The sequence below is a fragment of the Pseudorca crassidens genome, chromosome 1, assembly GCF_039906515.1.
Source record: "Pseudorca crassidens isolate mPseCra1 chromosome 1, mPseCra1.hap1, whole genome shotgun sequence".
Lineage (NCBI taxonomy): Eukaryota > Metazoa > Chordata > Mammalia > Artiodactyla > Delphinidae > Pseudorca > Pseudorca crassidens.
Window position 1 is genome coordinate 119,558,444 of NC_090296.1, and position 22,362 is coordinate 119,580,805.

The 22,362-nt window shown below is 35.3% G+C and overlaps 1 protein-coding gene across 11 annotated transcripts in view; it reads right to left on the reverse strand.

Annotated features, from left to right (window-relative positions):
* Positions 1-22,362, reverse strand: part of MYO9A (myosin IXA) — a 271,301-nt gene that overhangs the window by 100,817 nt on the left and 148,122 nt on the right. For all 11 annotated transcript variants that reach the window (XM_067752245.1, XM_067752263.1, XM_067752254.1 and 8 more), the window contains exons 17-19: positions 11,764-11,907; positions 10,222-10,261; positions 3,866-3,988 (exon numbers count right to left, since the gene is read on the reverse strand). In XM_067752245.1, the coding sequence (XP_067608346.1) occupies positions 3,866-3,988; positions 10,222-10,261; positions 11,764-11,907 (307 nt within the window). The remainder of the gene's footprint in view (positions 1-3,865; positions 3,989-10,221; positions 10,262-11,763; positions 11,908-22,362) is intronic.

A 22,362-nucleotide genomic window follows, 5' to 3' on the forward strand; every position in this document is an offset into this window, starting at 1 on the left:
AAAAATATTCCATGTGTAAGTGGACCCCTGCAGTTCAATCAAGGATCACCTGTATTTTATGATTCCATTTTAGTTCTGCTATTAGCTCATTACCTATGATAAGCTTTTATTTTTTTAAGGATTTCTGAAGACTTTACATCTTTAACATATCACAGTCTGCCTTCAAATAATGCTACACCATTACCTGTATAGTGTACCGTATACAGGTAATGCTGTAACTTTACAACAGTATAAACTTCACAACAGTATAAACTTACATTTAGCCCCTCCCTTTTGTGCTACTTTTGTCATACATTTTATTTTTACCTCACAATATATTATTATTTTTTTCTTCTATAGTCAATTATCTTTCTAAAAAATTAAAAGAAGAGAAAAAGTATTTATTATAGTTAATTACACTTCTATCATTCTGGCAATCTTAGTGTTTTGTATAGATCCAAAATCTATGGTTTTCTCATCATTTTTATCCCAAACTTAACATTCCTATAATGTAGATTTCCTGGCAATGCATTCTCTCAACTTCTGTTTGTCTGAAAAAGTCTCTATATAACCTTCAATACTCACGTGCACAGAATTTTAGAGTGACGGTTTTTTTTCCCCCTTTCAGTTTTTTAAAAATACTACTCTTGAATTCTGCCTTTCATAGTTTCTGATGAGAAACCTACTGTTATTCTTATCTTCATTTCATGGCACATAAATGTTGTCTTTTTTTCTCTGGCTGTATTTAAAATTTTCTCTTTTTAACTGGCTTTAGCAATTTGATGTGATGTGTATTGGTGTTTTTAGGTTTGTTCTGCTTGGGATTTGGTGAGATTCTTTGATCTTTGAGCTTATATTATTCATAAAAATAAGGAAATATTTTGGTCATTATTTCTTCAAATTTTTTTCTGTATCCCCCTCTCTTGACTTTCCTTCTTAGATGCCAATTACACCTATGTTCAATGATCTAATATTTTCCCACAAGTTACTAATGCTTTTTTTCATTTTTTCCATCTTTGTTATTTCTCTCTGCACTTTATTTTAAAGTAAATGTAACTTCTAATTCACTACTTCGGCAAATAGGTGTTAATCCCATCTAGCTTATTTTTATTTTCAAATATTACATTTTTAATCTCTGAAAGTTCCATTTGAGTCTTTTTCATATCTTCTATTTTCTTCTCATCATTATTCATGTTTTTCTTTGGACATATTTATATGATTTATAATAGCTATTTTGAGATCCTCATCTAAATGCTATTTCCATAATCTCTGTCATTTTTAGATCTGTTTCTTTTTCATTTTTCAATATTTATTTATTTATTTGGTTGCACTGGGTCTTAGTTGCAGCAGGCAGGCTCCTTAGTTGCGGCTCACAGGCTCCTTAGTTGTAGCATGCAAACTTTTAGTTGCAGCATGCATGTGGATCTAGTTCCCTGACCAGGGATAGAACCCCGGCCCCCTGCATTGGGAGCATGGAGTCTTCACCACTGCACCAGGAGGGAAGTCCCTAGATCTGTTTCTAATGATTGATTTTTTTCTCCCTTGCTATGGGTTGTTTTTTCCCTGATTCTTTGCATGCCTAATAATTTCAGATTGGATGCTAGTGTGATTTTACATTGTTGGATTTTGTTATATTTCTTTAAAGAGCAACAGACATTTTCCCCTGGGGCTGTTAAGTTATAAAGGATCACTCTGATTCTTTCAAGACTTGCTTTTATTAAGCTTTGTGAGGGCAGGTCCAGAGCAAAACCTTGGCATTTGTTTGGATTCCCTCTCCCTGGGCTATAGCAAATTGCCTTTATGCAGTAACCTGAGACTTGCCTCAATTTCCCTCTTCTCAGGGATCATAATCCTGCAGTGCTTACTGTCTAATATCTAAAAATATTCTATTCTTATCTTTTGTCCAGTTTTCTAGTTGTTTATAGCAGAAGGGCAATTCCTGTATCGGTTAATCCTTCATGAGTTCTATGATTTCATTTTGATGAAAGTAAATATTCATTCACAAGAAGTGTATGAAGTCAAAGACAGCTGGGTGCCATCTATCTCCATCACTTCTAATTTCCTCACCTGTACAATAAGAATGACAGTATTTATCTCACAGAATTGGAGGAAAAATAATGTATGTATATAAATTTTTAGTAAAGGATCTGGAGAATATAGTACTCATTACTTTTATAATACTTAACAATGTATTAGAAACATTAAAGATGACTCTTTTTGCAAATGTTAAACACAATACATGAATTTAATTTGAAAATATCCATAATTCCTGAATTTGGGGGATTTTAAGGGACATGATAGGATTGTAATTATAACTAAGTTTTCTTGTAGTAGCTATAATGTGTACTCTTCAGATTAAAGTCTGAGTTTGGTATACAGGCACCTGTAAAAGATCCAAGGTAACAAAATAAAGGACACAACAGCTTAATGGTTCTACCCTTCATAATTATGAGATTAATGCTTCCTTTTCAGATACCAAGCTCACCACGTTACCTTTTGATCAGAATTTGGCTTCCCACCTTGATCTGCTAATCAGGAGGAAATGTGATCATGAACTAAAAATTATAACAAGTCTGCCTATGACTCTTATTTCTCATTGTATATTAATAAACTTTGATACTGTTTTACAGCAGTGTTTATAGTTTATCAGTCAGCATGATATTTTTGTTCCCTGTAAATTCATCTTTGCATTTCTAAATCCATGAAGTGAAAACCCAAACTCTGGGATGTGAAGACACCACCGAGGTATAGACAGACCTGTCTGGTCAAGCAACATCTCTCTCTTTTTTTAAATAATCAAATACCATTAACCCATAGGATTGTGGTTTAAGAAGGATTTTTTTTTAATTCATGGCAGAGCTTCCATTATATATTCAATTGTCTTTCCTTTAACTTTATTAGCACCTAATAAGTTATAAGTTGTTTGGCTCTTCGATCTTGTTTTTTTTTGGTTGCTGTTTTTTTTTTAAAGAGCACTTTGACCAAGTAGCTTTTATAGAATCAAATTTTTGTCTAGGCCTACCGTGAAAATTGTCTAAAATAAAATGACATTTCTAGCCTACAGTTTGAAGAACTGTGCTTATAAATCAAACAAGATCATATCCAGTGATATGTTAGTAGATAATTTACATTCAGGTATCCTGGATTAAACAGGAGCATTGAAAAACGTGATAACATAGAAGTATAGCTATCGGCAGATAAAGAAATTTTTAGTTAACAGTGAACGACACTTCTGTGATAAAAGCATGAGGTAGAGTAAAATTATGTAAAGCACTGTTTCCTTTAAAATTTTCAGCTCTTTTTCATAAATATCTAGCAAATGAATAGAATGTTAGAGATGATTTGAGAAGAATGGGAAGAATTCGAAGAGAATTTTGTAAAGTTATTCTGGAGGTTATTTGGTTAATTGATTATGATCATATTTATTCCTAAATGCCCAGTTACAATGAAAGGAACTGGATTCCTATATACACAAAACTAAAATAAACAATCAAGAAAAAACTTACAATCCCATTGAGTTAAATGTTGATGGCAGTAGCATGAGGTTTAAATATATAGGGAGAAATATACATCATTATGTTAACAGTGACCATATCTGGGCAGTCAATTTTCTGATGCTTTTCTCCTCACACTGAAAATAATAAATTACTCTTTGGGATATGCACTATCCAGAGATACAAGGATGAAAAACAAAAGCACTTGACATTTTTTCCCCATCTTTGGTACTTCCATCCAAAATGGCCATTATAGTATAGCTTTTTAGTCACATGAATCATATCCCATTCAGGTATCTTGCAGATCACTTTGACCTTACAATGTCAATCTGAACAAAACAAATTCCTCTTTGTTAAAAATAAAAGGAAAAAAAGGTAAAACAGGAAACAACCTGAAACTGGGCACTGATGCTGGGAGGTTTCTTCTTCTTGTGCAAATGAAGAAGAGACTTGGTAATGCGATCCTGTAGGGTCAGTCTTGTCAGGTGCTTTAAAGACTTTACTTCTAGCAAGTGCTGAAAAGCAGGGGAAAAAAATCAAATTCTTCATATAAATTAATCTAAGAATAGGAAAAACAAAATTGTAAGCCAGTTTTCATTATTCATGCGTATAATGACTGTGGTGAATATGAGCAATTAATATTCAATGTCCATTTTTACCCTCCTTCTGCTTTCTTACAGAAGCTTACCAGCTAAAAAGAAACTACATTTCCCAAACTCTCTTACATCTCAGGTTCTGGATGTGATTTAAGTTCATCAATTCCCACACGTGAAACTGGGAAGGTCTAACTAAGGCAGAGGCTTTGGCTACTAGCTTATTTCTGCTGGCAAACATGTACACAGAAGTACTTAAGTTTTCGGTGGTCCCAGTGCCCAGGCACTACTTTTTAAAGTGTTGTGAGGCAGAGTGCAGGGCATTTGTGTTGTCACTGCAACTCTAGTAAAAGCACCTTAGCCCTGAAGCCAACAGTTGTAGCAGCTTCTTGATTCCTGGATTACATACACCGCAGGTGGTATGAGCCTGGAAGCAGCACCAGCGATAGTGGCTTCCTCATTTCCTAGCTTTCTGAGTACAGCTGAGGTCAGTTCTGCTCCGTTGTTTTAATACTTCTGATGACTTCTGTAAGCACCTCTTTGAATAAAGTCCCTTTCTACTTAACAATATCTATGGTTGTTAGTTATCTGCAACTGAATCCCGACTCACACAGATAATAAATTAAATTCAATCCCTGGGCTATACTGTAGGTAAGCCAGGAACACGTACACAGAAAAAAAGAAAATGTAGTCCCTATCAACCCGCATCCTGAGGTCCTAATTGTTAATCTTAAAAATAAGATATAAGTTACACATAAAGCAACTAAAGAATACAAAACAGGACACTAATAAAGTATTTTGGAGCTTTTTTTAGCTAATCATTAATCAATTTTTAAAATCCTACTAATTTATGGCTGTGAGTTTGTCAATGGAAAAAATGTATCTATACAGTTGTGCAACTGCATATGTTATTTTAAAAGTAGTAAAAGTTTTATTGTATGAGAAGCACAGAATTGAGTTACAAGTATGACAAATTAAAAGACTAAGAAATATTAATTTTGACAAGATAAACATTAAAAAATAAAAACTTCCAAGTGGCATTAAGTATAATATACATTTCAACAATTCCACCTAAGAAAAAATATTTTCAATAATGACAAAGACTTATTATCCGTATATAAGAACTGTAAAAAAAATCCTTTAAAAAATACATCCAGTGATAATAAATGAGCAGAAGACTTCAACAGGCAATTCTCAAAATATAAATGACAAGTAACATAATGACAATCAATCTCACTTTTAATCAAAGAAATACACATTTTCTTTTAAGGAGATTTTCTGCACATCAGATTGGCAAACATAGTAAAGGCTGATAAAACCCAGTATACATGAAATAGGCATATTTATGCACTGTTCTTAGGAATGCAAATCATTATAATCTTTCTGATAAACCATTTCACGTCTACATATTTATCTAAGGAGAGCTTTGAATGTTATTTCTGACAATGTACTTCAAAAAAATAGTGAAAAATTCTAAACAAAAGCAATAAGGAACTATACAGAATTTTTTTCATAAAGTATGCTTCATTCACACAACTGAATACTATACAGCTCCTAAAAATACTGTAACCTATATTTACTGACGTGGAAAAATATCTGCAAATACTCTTGACCAAAAAACCCCACACAAAACAATAATATATATGTAAATATATATAGTACATGTGTATATTGAATTTTGAGAGTTTATACTTAATTTTTATTAGTATTTTTGAATTCTTACAAAAAGATTCATTGTATATTAAGAAAAAAATAATTTCATATACTGGTCAGGACTCAATTAGAAGAGTTGTGTGGTTTACCCATAAGTAAAATGAAATTATCACCGAAGCCTAAAATTATTGCCCCCCCCCCCAACATTTAAGATACTTCTGATAAAAAGACCTCGGAAATGGTTGCATTTTATAAACCATATCTAAAGCAATGGTAAAATTAATTACTAAATGTCACTATGTGAAAAAGGGTCAGATGAACTGTGAAAAATACAAGTAACTATTTTTTTTTTAACTATTAAAAAGTCCTTCCCATCAAGGAATTTAATTAGAAAGGTAAAAACAAAAAAAATCCACATTCATTCTTATCTCAAGGTCTTTCTAACCTTTTCATTTGCTTGGAATACTCTATAGCTAGACCTTTACATTGCTTGATTTTTCTTAGCATTCAACTTATAGCTTAAATACCCAAACTTTCTCATGAAGCTATTTTCTTAAATACCCCAAAGGCAGCCCCCATCTAAATCAATAATATGTCATTTTATTTTCCTCTTTGCACATAATATCATCTAAATCATCTTTTGTTTAGTTATGTATTTTTTTCTCTTTCTCTAAAAGAATCACTATGAGAGAGCAAGGATTCTCTGACTGGACTGTTTATCTCAGCACCTCCAATGCCTAAAACAGTGTCTGGTACTGCAAACTCAATAAATATTAGTTTGGATAAATGAACGAATGGTTAGCAAGTAATGATTTTTGAACAATGTTTCCTCAGCAACTGGAGACCAGTCTCTTGTCCACAAAACTCACCATGATTAGATCTATCAACAAATATTCAGTGATTACTACAGATTCTGTTCTAAGTGCCAGGAATACATTGCATTCAAGTACAGGGAAACAGACTATAAGGAAATTAAAAAATAAATGATAATCTGAGGGTTATTAAGATTTATGAAGATGATAAAACAGGGCAAGGAAGAAAGGAGAGACAAGGCGGAGCAGAACAATGTCGAAGACAGGAGGCTAAGGAGGCAAGAGAGAGATAAATCCAGTCAAGGGAGAGCTTCAATAGTCCAGTATGATGTGACAAAAACCAAGAACTGAACTGTGGGCCCAAGATCTAGCAGAAAACAGATACGGAGTTAATTCCTTTCTTAGGTCTTCTGTTCATTATCTACTTTATTCCTTTCTTAATTCCATCTTCATTGTTTAGCTTATTAAGATTAGTCAGTTCATTCTTTTTTAAACAATTATTTACTGCTTGCTGTGCAAGGTGCTGTAGCCACAAAGATTAAGAAGATATTGCTCATGTTGTTAAAGACAACTAAAATGCACAATAAACTTACCTTCAACGTTTGAGCCTGAGTGACTACAAAAATTCAGTAGGGGAGTGACAAACCAAAATAGCTTTGGGGATCAAGTCTGAGAGATGAGCAGGGTGTCAAAGTAGAAATGTACAACAAGGGAACTGTCAGTAAAAGATTGAAAATTCAAAGGTAGATCATATTAGAAAGGTATATTTAATAGAAGTGATGGTTTCAAGGTATGAGAGGGAAAGTACTCTCTAGGAGAGAAATGGAAAGAACTATCAAAACAGAATTATATTAACAGAAGGCTAAGGGCTGTTGGATTATATGTGTTGAATATTTGCCTGTGTTTATTCAGAACTGTAATAAAAATAAAGCATTCTAAATCCTACCTATATCAATAAAATGAGGTGCCCTTAATACAGGTGACTGAATCTTATTTCCAGTAGCGATAAAAGTTGTAGGGATGCGTACAATAATGATTCATACTCAAGGTAAGAAAGTGGCTGCAGATTTCACAAAAGAGCAAAAGGGAAAAGAAGTTCAGGTTATCTACACTTCTGTTGCTTCCTTCCACATCACATAAATCTAACTTAACGCAACCAAAATATCTTAATCAGCAAATGACCATAGTCAATGAGGATATAGGATCTGTCACTTTAATTTTTTTTTTTTTGCGGTACGCGGGCCTCTTACTGTTGTGGCCTCTCCCGTTGAGGAGCACGGGCTCCGGACGCACAGGCTCAGCGGCCATGGCTCATGGGCCCAGCCGCTCTGCGGCATGTGGGATCTTCCCGGACCAGGGCACGAACCCGTGTCCCCTGCATCGGCAGGCGGACTCTCAACCACTGCGCCACCAGGGAAGCCCGCCACTTTAATTTTATTAATATATACTTGTTTTGCCTTGGTTTGAAATGGACTGAAAGAAACAAGCAAAACACAAACACTCATTAAGCATAATTAGAAAAAATAAGGCATATTTAAAGAAGGGTAGGAAAGTAAGATGAAGAGTGAGGTTACTAAACAAAGCACACATCATGCCTACATGTATGTACACAGATGAGCCACAGCTTCAGCGCTAACATTCTGGCAGCAAATACGAAGAAAATACTTATTATTTATTGAATACTAATCATGCACATACCAAATATATATCTCTCATCCTAACATATATTATCCTCCACATTACAAATGAAGAGACAGAGGTTAAGACAAGTTCGAGAACCAACTCCAAAAATCAAAGAGCAGGGACTTCCCTGGTGGCACAGTGGTTAAGAATCCCCCTGCCAATGCAGGGGACACGGGTTCGTGCTCTGGTCCAGGAAGATCCCACATGCCGCAGAGCAACTAAGCCCATGCGCCATAACTACTTAAGCCCGCGTACCACGACTGCTGAGGCCTGCGCGCCTAGAGCCCATGCTCTGCAACAAGAGGAGCCACCTCAATGAGAAGCCCACGCACCACCGCAGCTAAGAGTAGCCCCCGCTTGCTGCAACTAGAGAAAGCCCACACACAGCAGCAAAGACCCAACGCAGCCAAAAAATAATTAATTTTTTAAAAAATCAAAGAGCAGGTAACAGATCCATCATTTGAATGTAGGTCAGTTTGACTCCAAGGTCTATATTCTCACAGACTATGTTGCCTCTCTAATATTAAATATATGTACTTGAATACACAAGACACACTAAAATAAACAAAAGATTAGCCATATTTAAATTTAAAAGATTGAGAAATAGATGGGATTCCCATGACTGATGATTGAATGGAATCGTTCACTTCAGATGTATCCAACATATTCTTGTTGTCTATCATGTAAAGTTTAAGAAGTTATAAAAGAATGTATATATATATGTATAACTGAGTCACTCTGCTGTACAGCAGAAATTAACACAACATTGTAAACCAACTATACTACAATTAAAAAGAAATAATTTATCCATTTGAGGAGAGGGTAAAGAACAGCACAAACACTAGGTCCAGAGGTGGCATTCAAAATACAAAAAGGCTAGAGAGACAGTGAAGGAAAAAAGAAAGACAAATGAATGATAATGAATATTTGACAATAAATGTAGCCTCCTCTCTTTCTCTCTACATAAAATTGTTTCATGTAAGACCATAATCACAAACCACTTAGGTAACTTTTCTTTGTGGCTTAAAACATATTTGTCACTACCACAAACCACATCAGCAGTACATTAAATTTTCTTTGGAAATATAAGGTGACTTAAGTAGAAGGAAAATTAAAGACAGATTCATTTTCTTCTTTCTTGAACTAGAGAATCATGACAATAAATAGCTCTTTTTCAGTTCTTTTAGAATTTTGAAATTATGCCCATTAACAAAGTTACAAACGACAGGACTCCTTCTTTGGGAGAGCACAAGAGAAAGAAAAACTCAGTAAGATTTTTCTTTCTTTAGTAAATTTAATAAATATTTTGGAATGTAGATTAGAGTAGGCAAATTACAACCCCTGGGTCAAATCCTGCCCACTGTCTTTATAAGATTTATATGGTTGCAAAAAGAATTAAATAATATATGATGGCATGTGAAAATTAAATGAAATTCAAATTTCAGTGTCCATAAATAAAGTTTTATTGGAATACAGTCACTCTCATTCAGTTACATATTGTCTACAGCTGCATTTGTGCTATGATAGCAGAGCTAAGTAATTATAACACAGACCAGAACAGATAAGCCTGCAAGCCTAACTGGACCTTTACAGAAAAACCTGGCTAACTAATGTTAACGATGATGAGAGTTAGGTAAGCATTACTTAGAAATTATTTTTAAATCAGATAAAATTCAGAATTTTATCTTAACCTGACTCAAGGAGAAATGAAAAGATCTTATGCAAAGATGCAATTACTCAACAAAAATTTACATTTATATTCAGAAGCTCTTCAAACACTAGAAAATGGGACATATCACAAATATTTACCTGAACCATTAAATTTGGCCATTTCATAACATCCAGCATTATTTCTAAAATGGTTTCAACTGAATATACACAATTAACCTCTATTTTGGGTACAAATAAGATATTTCTTTTTTTGTTTATGAAGATCATTTGCATGAATAATAAAAAAATAATTATGAAATGGGGCACTAACAGAAAAATTTTTTTCGTAATACTCACCTTTGGAAGGCCAGGCTTGGATTTGAAATTTTTGTTTCTCCTATAGAGATAAATCATACATTAGGAAAAAAAAAAACACGGTAGAGACGAATGATTTCAAGGTCTCTACTAAAACAACAGATTATATACCCATTTCCAAGTTATAGGTCGCCTAAATGAAAACACTGTCTAATTCAACTAAGCAGTCACCTTTGGGAAGGACGGATAAGAGAAGAAAAGAGATGCCTGCTTTGTAATACAGGTACAAACACATTTAAGCCCGATGATAAATAACATAATGTACATTCAAAGCTGAAGTTTCATTTTCTTTTGGATGTTAATAGGGCTCTGCATTCTTAAACCTAAAGAGGCATTGTTTCTGTCATTTTAAACTTAAATAGATGCCTAATTTCATGAATTTTTAAAATGTACTTTTCACTAAGACTCATGATCTTCCATTTTTAGAAATTAAAAATTCTCCTTTGCCCTTTTTTCCCTTATTCATAATTCAGTATCACACTTATATCAAATCTTTTTTATTTTTAATGACTACATACAGGGAATAAAGCCCAATGCTTATGAACATGGGCTGGGGTGTCAGGAAGACCTTGGCTTGAATCTAAGCTCTTTCACCTACTAATTCTGGAGTATAGCAAGACTTATACAAATTGAGCCTATTAACACTGTTAAGCGATGATTTAGGGATTAAGGAATCCAATTCAGTCACACTTCCAGCTAGTGGTCAAAAAATATGCTTTGGAAGTGTTTGAAATATGTTGATATAGGTAGCTAAGAACTTTTTACTTGTCTACCATGCATGGTTATATCTATGTCCTCAAACCAGTTCTAAATCAGGTAAGGAGGAATGGCAGGCTTGGGTTAAGTGTTATATATCACCATACAGGTGCCCCTTGAACAACACAGGTTTTGACTGTGCAGTTCCACTTATAAGTGGAATTTTTTTTCAACAGTTTTTTCAAAACTGTATGCTTCTTCTCTTGTTAATTGTCTTTCAAGTTACTGTACTTGATCTGAGGTTGGTTGAATCTGTGGATGTGGAATCACAGATACCGAGGAGCAGTGGATATGGAGGGCTGACTACAGGAAACACACAAATTTTTGACTGTACAGAGGGTTGGCACCTCTAACCCATGCAGTGTTGAGGGGTAAACTGTATATGGCCCCATTCACCACTTCATAAGGGATTTTCCTGCCCAATTTGTTAGGATTGCTAGAATTAAAGGACAACTGAAGTTAAAGACTAGGAATCCTAAAAAGAGCTATCAGTTTTTGCTCTCTCTGGATGTAGGGTCTGTTAAAGAGCAATAAAGAGTCATCTCCATAATAAGTATATTCAGTCTGATTCTCCTGGTGAGATGAAAACAAACACCAGCTTTATAATACAGGAGACTGTCACAGCTCTAAATTCTGACTACTTTTGAGTCTTGTTTCACTCAAAATTCTACTCATGAAAATAATGCTTCATGATCACCTCTCTTCATTTTTAGCCAGAAATTTTAAATCAGTCATAAAAAGCAATCCACATTATTGATCAATACTAACGTGAGAATTCCATGGGCTCTCTCCAAGAGTTTGCTGCTAGCTGAATTAGCGAATATCCCATCTTTATCAAGCAAGGAGGTGTTACTGGATAGTCTGCTCTGGCGAATCCCAGTTCTGCCATTCCAGGCAAAATCAAATGTTTCACTGTAAAAAGTAAATAGAGTACAATGTGCTTTGTTAATTGAAACATCCCTAAAACTCTATACATTTCTTAAAAAAGTAAAATAAAACTTTAAACACTAAAGTTAAAATTTAGAAAAAATGCTAAACCAGCAGAAAATGGTTTTATCAGAGAGATTACTGATTAATTTGGCTTATCTTTTACTCTTTCAGAACAAAAAATTTCTACGGATTCTAGCACATTCACATTCAAATGTGCATGAAGGTGAGCACATCATATAGCTAATACCTTTAAATATACCACTTAACAAGCAGTAAATAATATAATGTATTAAAATATAATGTCATGGCTTTTGTCTGTGTTTGAAGCCCAAACCCTCTTTCCTTTTGAAAAAGGATATATTAGTCACTGAGTGTAACCGCTTCTTTGAGTTTCACTTCTTTTCGGAGAATACTCATGTACGTAAAACATTAATAAAAACTGTATGCTTCTTCTCCTGTTAATTGTCTTTCATTAGTTTAATTTACAGGCCCGCAGCCACTGAACCTAAGAAGGCAGATGAAAAGTTTTTTCTGCCTGACAGTTTCATACTATATAATTTGATTTATATAACATTCGCAAAATAACAAAACTACAGAAATGAAGAACAGATTAGTGAGTGCTAGAGGATAGGAAAGGGACATGGAAGAAGGATAATACAAATAAGCAGCATGAATAAATTCTTTTATGATGATGAAAGAGCTCGGTATCTTGATTGTGGAGTTGGTTACACAAATCTATACATGGGATAAAACTGCAAAAAACTACCCATACACACACACACACACACACACACACACACAGATTTTTTTAAATGGTGAGAACTGTAGTCTAATTAATATTAATGTAACAATGTAACTTTCCTGGTTTTGATAATATACTACCAGTATATAAGATGTCATTTAAGGAAAACTGAGTGAAGGGTACATAGGACTCTATGAACTATTTTTTTCCTTTGTACTATTTTTGAAACTTCCTGCTTTTGAAAAATGGAATATAACCTTAAAATATTTATTTTCCAATTAGTTCTTTATTTAAACTATACTACTTTTTAGATAGCCAGGACAATATCTTAAAATTCTTGTAATAGCTTTGTTCTGTCCTTCTGGTCAAGCTTCTTACTAAGAACAACAGAAGATAAAATAATAATCAAACATGCAAAACTTTATCTACAAAAATTTTCATCAATATCAAGAAAATTAGAAACAACCTAAATAAACAACAATTGGAAATAAATGAAAGAAGTTATATTATAACCACCCCCATGGAAGTCTATAAGGTCATTAAAAATCATGTGGGAGCAGCAAAGGAAACCATAAACAAGACCAAAAGAATGGGAGAAAACATTTGCAAATGAAGCAACTGACAAAGGATTAATCTCCAAAATTTACAAGCAGCCTATGCAGCTCAATAACAAAAAAACAAACAACCCAATCCAAAAATGGGCCGAAGACCTAAATAAACATTTCTCCAAAGAAGATATACAGATTGCCAACAAACACATGAAAGAATGCTCAACATCATTAATCATTAGAGAAATGCAAATCAAAACTACAATGAGATACCATCTCACACTGGTCAGAATGGCCATCATCAAAAAATCTAGAAACAATAAATGCTGGAGAGGATGTGGACAAAAGGGAACACTCTTGCACTGTTGGTGGGAATGTGAACTGGTACAGCCACTATGAAGAACAGTATGGAGGTTCCTTAAAAAACTAAAAACAGAACTACCATACGACCCAGCAATCCCACTACTGGATATATATTCTGAGAAAATCATAATTCAAAAAGAGTCATGTACCAAAATGTCCACTGCAGCTCTATTTACAATAGCCAGGAGATGGAAGCAACGTAAGTGTCCATCATCGGATGAATGGATAAAGAAGATGTGGCACATATATACAATGGAATATTACTCAGCCATAAAAAGAAACGAAATTGAGTTATTTGTAATGAGGTGGATGGACCTAGAGTCTGTCATACAGAGTGAAGTAAGTCAGAAAGAGAAAGACAAATACCTGTATGCTAACACATATATGGAATCTAAGAAAAAGAAAAAATGTCATGAAGAACCTAGGGGTAAGAGAGGAATAAAGACACAGACCTACTAGAGAAGGGACTTGAGGATACAGGGAGGGGGAAGGGTAAGCTGTGACAAAGTGAGAGAGTGGCAGGGACATATATACACTACCAAATGTAAAATAGATAGCTAGTGGGAAGCAGCCGCATAGCACAGGGAGATCAGCTCGGTGCTTTGTGACCACCTAGAGGGGTGGGATAGGAAGGGTGGGAGGGAGACGCAAGAGGGAAGAGATATGGGAACATATGTATATGTATAACTGATTCACTTTGTTATAAAGCAGAAACTAACACACCATTGTAAAGCAATTATACTCCAATAAAGATGTAAAAAAAAAATTTAAAAAAAAATAAAGTAGAGAGAACTCAGGGACGGTAAAAAAAAAAAAAGGCTCATAATATACAGTTTGAGACACAGAAATGAGAACTACTCCTAAATGGTATTAAAATTTACATTTCCATGTCAATCTGTCTTAGTCCACTTTATAAGAAAATTGTTTCAAGTCTAGGCTTGTTGAGCTTTGCTGAGATCTCAACTAGGCAAGTCAGTTTCCATATCTAATATTTCTTAAAACAATATCTTATTGACTGCTGAGGGGCTTCATATTAAATGTCTTGAAGTTGAAAATGATACTGAACTTTAAGAACCTTAAAACTTTGTATTTGTATGCATGAATGTTGCCAGTCTTTGTCTTATCTTCCCAACCAAATCATAGGGAAAGGTGTTTTGTTTAACTTTATATCCCCACAGTGTCTAACATAGTGTTACCCACACATAGTAGGTGCTGAAGAAATGTTGGTTTTTTAAATTGACCCCACCTGTTTTGAGCAAGGTCTTCATATTACCCATCCCAGTGCTTCATACAAATGCTGCCCCTCTTGTCTCATTTATCCCCTTACTTTGACCTCCCTATGATTTCCATAATCTCTCCTTCATTTTTTTCTTTAATCTCTCTCTGCCACCCCTCTGCCCTGCTCCTTCCAGCCCTAAGTGGGACAAGAGGCCTTATGCAGCATCCTCATCTCAGCACGTGCTGGCCTCTGTGTTTGGTGCTGGGGGAATGAAGAAGACTAAGCCGTGGTCCCACTCACAGACTAGTAGGGGACAGAGATGAGCCTGAGATGAACAGACTAGTAGAATAGGGGACAGAGATTGTCATATATCAACAGTGACAATAAGTGTGACAAATTCTGTAATTGAGACATGTACAAAGTGATATGATAGAAAGGAAGCAACCTAAGTGTCCATCGACAGATGAATGGATAAAGAAGATGTGGCACATACATACAATGGAATATTACTCAGCCATAAAAAGAAATGAAATTGAGTTATTTGTAGTGAGGTGGATGGATCTAGAATCTGTCATACAGAGTGAAGTAAGTCAGAAAGAGAAAAATACCATATGCTAACACATATATATGAAATCTAAAAAAAAAAATGGCTCTGAAGAACCTAGAGGCAGGACAGGAATAAAGAGGCAGATGTAGAGAATGGACTTGAGCACACGGGGAGGGGGAAGGGCAAGCTGGGACAAAGTGAGAGAGTGACATTGACTCTCTATTTTTACATTTGGTATTTTACACTACCAAATGTAAAATAGAGAGCTAGTGGGAAGCAGCCACATAGCACAGGGAGGGCAGCTCGGTGCTTTGTGACCACCTAGAAAGGTGGGATAGGGAGGGTGGGAGGGAGACACAAGAGGGAGGGGATATGGGGATATAAGTATACATATAGCTGATTCACTTTGCTATACAGCAGAAACTAACAATGTAAAGCAACTATACTCCAAAAAAGTTGTTTAAAAAAAAAACCATGTGGGAGAACAGTATTTAATGGCATAAAGAGCTGTCTGCATATATTATCAAATCTAAATATTGTTGCATGATACAGTTTTAAGACAATTATATTTATATACATGGAAAGAATATTTACCAAAAAAAATTTTAATGGACAAAATAGACATTTATTCAAAGAAGATATATGAATCATCAAAAAACATATACAAATCACTAATAAGCACATAAAAAGATACTGAACATCATCATTTAGGGAAATACAAATCAAAACTACAATGAGATACTACTTCATTCCCTCTAAGACAGGCAATAACAAAATGACAAGAATGTGCAGAAACTGGAACCCTTACCCATTACTACTGGGAATGTAAAATGTCCGAGCCACTCTGGAAGACAGTTTGGCAAACTCTCAAAATGTTAAACAAAATAGACAGTAACCATATAACACAGCAATTTCATTCCTAGGCATGTACTCAAAAGCACTGAAAACACGTCCACACAAAAACTTGTATATGAATGTTCACAGCAGCATTATTCATAATAGCCAAAAAGTAGAACTCAAGTGTTCATTAACTGATAAATGTGTAACCAAAATATTCATAACATGAGATGTTACTCAGCCATAAAAATTAATGAAGTACTGGTACATGTTACAACGTAGATTATTGAAAACATTATGCTAAACGAAAGAAGTCTCACATAAAAGGCCACATATTGTAGATTCCATTTATATAAAATTTCCAAAAAATATATATTTTTTCCAGAATAGGCAAATCTACAGAGACAAAAAGTAGATCATGTTTACCTACAGTGAGTGACAGTACGAGAAAAGGAAACATTCTAGTAAGCAGGAAACTTCTTTTTGAACTGACTAAAATGTTCCAAATTAGATTTTGGAATAGTTGGCCAACTCTTAAATGAATTGTATACTTTAAGTGGGTGAAATTTTGTGGTATGTAAATTATATCTCAATAAAGCTATTTAAAACAAGGCCTCAGAAATCAGCAATGCTGTAACTAAAAGGAAATGTGGCGGTGTCTTCAAAATTCTGAAAAGAAGTTATTTCCAACCAAGAGTCTATACGCACTCAAATTTCCGATCAAGTGTGAGGGCAGAATAAATGCATGCTTAGTTATACAAGGAATCAAAACATGTTCCTCCTATATATACTTTCTCATGGAGCTTCTAGAGAATATGCTCTGTAAAAGTTTACAAAGTAGATCTATAAAAGGAAATAATGGTAGAAAAAACTGTTGATACAAAACAGAAGAATAACATAAGGAATGACCAATACAAAGGTAAAGACAGCTGTGTGATAGATCTAGAGAACAAACCCCTCTGATCAAAAAAATGCCAGCAGAGATTTCTACAAGAAGATGAAATTAATTCAAGATGCATCTGTACATGATCAGAGGAAATTAAAACAATTGTCAAAAAAGCTTAGGGTTGAAATGGATATAAGCACCACCAAAGTGTAGAAGAAAATCTGGCTGAATAGGTGACTTTGGACTGAGGAAACAATTATTTAAATAAGTTATTAAAAGGACAAATAATAGAGAAAAAATTAATACATTTAACTACATTTACCATTTTAACCATTTTTTTTTTTTTTTTTTTTTTGCGGTAAGCGGGCCTCTCACTGTTGTGGCCTCTCCCGTTGCGGAGCACAGGCTCCGGACGCACAGGCTCAGCGACCATGGCTCACGGGCCCAGCTGCTCCGCGGCATGTGGGATCTTCCCGGACCGGGGCACGAACCCGTGTCCCCTGCATTGGCAGGCAGACTCTCAACCACTGCGCCACCAGGGAAGCCCCCATTTTAACCATTTTTAAGTGTACAATACAGTGGCACTAAGCACATTTATTGTTGTGCAACCATCACTACTATCTATCTCCAGAACTTTTAGCCAAACGGAAACTTTGTACCCATTCAACAATAACTCCCCATGCCCTCCAATACTATATAATATTATATAGCAACTAAAAAGAACAAATTACATGCCACAAGATGGATGAATCTTAGATAGATATTACTGAGGAGAAAAGTCACAGCAACCACATACTATATATTAGTATTTCTAAAACTCAAAAACTAGCTAAGCCAAATGACTCTTTGCTTAGAAAAACATATGTTTATTGTAAAACTATTTTTTAGAGCATAGTAATGGTATACATAAAATTCTGGATAGCAGTTACCTGTGGGGAGAGAGGGAGAATGATCAGAAAATATATGATAAAAAAGTGGCTGCAGCAATACTAATAATCTTCTGGTTCCGAACTTGGGTGGTATTCATTTTATTGACATGCTTCCTACTGTACATGTGTGTTTTGTATATTCCCTTGTATCAAATGCTACCTTAATGTATAAAGACTGAATCAAAGCTTCCTATTAAACATGTATACTGCACACTTCTTATGTTCCATTTCAAATCCCGTAAGTCTTACCTCTTATTCTAGCTGCTGCTATTGCAAATGGTACTGTAACTAGTCATACACACAAATTTTGTCCAGCGTCAAACAGGTGCTGCTGGCAGCACCTAGTTTCAGACTCCAGACACTTGCCTCTTGTCTGATGTAGGCTTCTGCTCTGCACTTACACAAGCAGAACTCTCTGTGGGGCTAGCAACCCCTGGAGCAATGGATTAGTCCCTCCTCTTTTCTTCCTCAAGGCAAATAGATGGTCCTGAGACACAAATCATTAAGCTTCTCAGTTGGTCCCACAGGGTTGAGCAACCAGTGGCCAACTCATTCATTGATTCTTGTATGGATTCTCCATCTTTCCCTTTTTTATTCCCATATCCCCCCTCCTGCTCCCTAGGATAACATTCTTAAATAAGCTACATTTATAAATAAACTATTTGGTGTTTGCAAAATATTATTATTTGCATAATAAGCTGCCATAGCATACTCCATAGCAATTGTTTATGTCAGCCTCCAGCTGAAATACCACGAATTTGACAAAGTCATAAATTCACAAGGACAAAGAGTGAGAAGGAAGACTATGCAAGGGACAAGGAAGAGTAAAAGTTTAAAGTTGACAGACATGTAATAACAGATGTAGTAGACTAGAAAAAATTAAAACCTAAGTATATGTGTACGTCAGAATCATAGAAAAGGGGAGTCTATAGGGGTAGGCATGATTGAGAATACACATATGCTCGTGTGTGTGTGTGTGTGTGTGTGTGTGTGTGTGTGTGTGTGTGTGTGTAGAGGCTGGGGTTTGGAGTGGGAGAGAGGCTAAAACAACAAAATGTAAGTTGTTCTCATTCAGAACTCTGGAAAGGGTCAGATATTAGAGATAACTGGTACCACTGCAAGGGTGATGCTGAATGGGGCTAAAAATAGGAAGTTAGTTTGAAAGTCTTTAAAAATGACCTAGATCCTTACTCTTACCCTATATAGTGAAGTAACATTCCCTTCCTCAAACCGTTCAAAGATTTTACTTTATAGAAAAGTTGGAAACACAGAATCTCAGGAGAAGTCAGAGACATTAGGCATAGCTAAAGGTAGGGGTGGGTGAGGTACACTGAAAATAGGAGGAATTAAGTGGAAGTATGCGTATGGAATCATGAGAAGCCCAGCTACATAGCTAGAACATCAGTAGCCAGATTTAAAAGCTATAGGCAGGGAAAACTGACTGACCCAAGAGAAACAATCTAGAGATAGCAGACATTTGGAAGTCACCAACTAAACACCGAGATCCCCGATTAATAACAAAATACATCTTCTAGCCCAAGAATCAACTGAGTGCATCTGTATATCCAATGATTTATTCTCTCTCTCTAGATGAAGATCTCTCAGGAATCTCAAAGTAACATGTGCAAGCTGAAACTATCACTCCCTCTTCAAAACTGTTGCCTCTTTTATGTTCCCTACTTAAGTACTAAGCCAGAAATCGAGAAATCATCCTTAATTACTCTGTCTCCTCACCCAATATATTCCACAAGTTTTATATAAGACATAGATTCCCCCCACCCTCTCTTTTCAGGAAACGAAGGCTACAAGAGCCACAATCTCAGAATACGAAGATAAACTGAGCCAAGAACAAATTTTTGGTGACTCCCAAACCCGTGCTCTTTCTCCTATGTGTTATGTAAAGGCTTAAAATACAGCAAAAAGGTTTTACTGGTATTTTACACACTGAGTAACAGGAAGAGTCCCAGCATTAGAATGGCAGGCTCAATGGTGAAGTAGAAGGTTGGAAGTGAAAGAAAGCAAAAATAGGCTGTGCCTATTTTTAAGAGATGACAATCAATGGGATGCTGGGGAGAAAGAAAAAGCTCTGTGGGTACTTAAAAATCTTTGTGCCAGTTGGTTATTTCAGTGAAATGACTTGACGTAGGTATCTGTCTCAGTTTTTCTAGGGGCTTCCCTTAGCTTAGCACATTGTTATTAAGATTGATGGCATACACAACGTCTTTGTTCTCTATATACAACGTACTCCTTATATATACATTAGATCACTGTCATATATTTGTTGCATACATACAAAAATTATTTGCACAAAGCACAGAAAATCCAACACAGACTTCTCATAAACATTGAATCCTCATAAAATCAGATGAGAGACATATAGATTTTCAATTTTCCTCCTTAATACAGGTTCACATCAATGTGTACCCATGACCACCTACTGCAAGCCATCATCTCTTGCCAGAACTGCTATCCAATCCAGGGCCTCTCCAAATCATTCTCCATAAAGCAACCATAGAGATTCTTCTGAAATATCAGTCAGTCCCCTGCTTAAAAGCATTAAATAAATTCTCATTACCCTTAAGATGAAGTACAGCCTCTCCAATACGGCTAACAAAGCCCCACATGAACTAGCCTATGTCTATTTGTCTTTCTAGAGTCGACTCTCATCATTTCTCTCTTCTTACTCACATTCTTTTCATTCTTTATTTGTGCCATGTTCTCTAGAGAGAGCTCTCTTTTTGCTCCTGGACCATCATACAGGTTGCTCCTCTGCCTATAAAACATCACCCTCCTCTTCAAAGGGCTCACCCTTACTCTTCACTCAGATAACAGTTTAAAAGATTCTTTTTCTGAAAAACATTTCTGAGGCATCTGGCCCCATATCCAATTCTTTAAATACAGTACTGGCATACAAAATTTAAAAGTCCTCCTCTATGTTTCCATGGTATCTTATATTTCTCCAATCATATCACTTATCACATCTATCTCACAAAATATTGAATCTCCAGTTTCTGCCACACGACCTGGCACGAAGTACTTGTTAAATAAACAAATGATCTGGCAGAACGAGAAGTTGTCTCTGTCTTAATTTATTGCTTTATTTTTCTCTCAAGAACGATCTGACCTTCAGGAATGGAGTTACATGCAAATAATGCTCCAGTAAAAAAGCCACTAATTTTTAAAACAAAGGACAAACAAAACTATGTAAAAACACACAAATATCATTTAGGATAACCAACATACTATATATTAAAGTGAAAAAATTTGGAAAAGACTTTTGAAACAACTATAGAATACTTTTTTTTTTTTGCGGTACGGGGGCCTCTCACTGTTGTGGCCTCTCCCGTTGCGGAGCACAGGCTCCGGACGCGCAGGCTCAGCGGCCATGGCTCACGGGCCCAGCCGCTCCGCAGCGTGTGGGATCTTCCCGGACCGGGGCACGAACCCGTGTCCCCTGCATCGGCAGGCGGACTCTCAACCACTGCGCCACCAGGGAAGCCCTATAATACTTAATGTTTTAAACTTATACTAAAATATGAGTATTATTTCATACTACTAATTTGCTATTATTATATGAACTGCTAATCACATATAACTGCTTACATTAATAACCAAGTTCTGTATTTTTTCATTAGGGTAAACAAAATACACTCTAAGACATGATCAAATGCCATGAGATTTATCTGGCTGTAACATATGAGAAATTACTCCAAGCTGTTTTATGTGACATCAAGTCATATTGGTTCTAAGAGAACCTTGAAATCCATTCACCTTTATAAATCATGTTAAATATGATAATTACTTAAAAAACCCTAGTAATAAATTATTTGACTTATCCTTCAAAAAAAGTATTTATTTTTGTTCTCATTGTTGCATTTTATAATACAATGTCTCAGATGGTAAGCAGTCATTTACCCAGATCAAGAGGAAAAGTTGAATTTAAACAAAAATAACACTTTAGACAGTGAGTTTTCAGTTGCATTAAGAACAGAAATCAGGATCCACACATGCTACATAGTCAACTCTTAGAGGATAGGTTTATCCCAGTACTTAAATATGTGGTTATCAATATAGCCAAAGTCCTAAAAAATGGTGTCATAACCCATGAGTTTTAATGAGACATTCTAGTTCCTTAATGCCCTGGTATTAGCATGATAGTACAGCAGACCCCATTTAATTATAAAACATACCATATACTTCCACAATGTGCAAATTCATTATGTCCTTGTCTACAATAAATTCTGATAATACTCTTTTTGCCCCTTAAATAACAAGTTTCCAAAGGTATATTTTCCCAATATAGGGTGGTATATTTTATTCTTCACACAATCTTCTCTACAACTATTCAGAAGAGCTTTTTCCATCT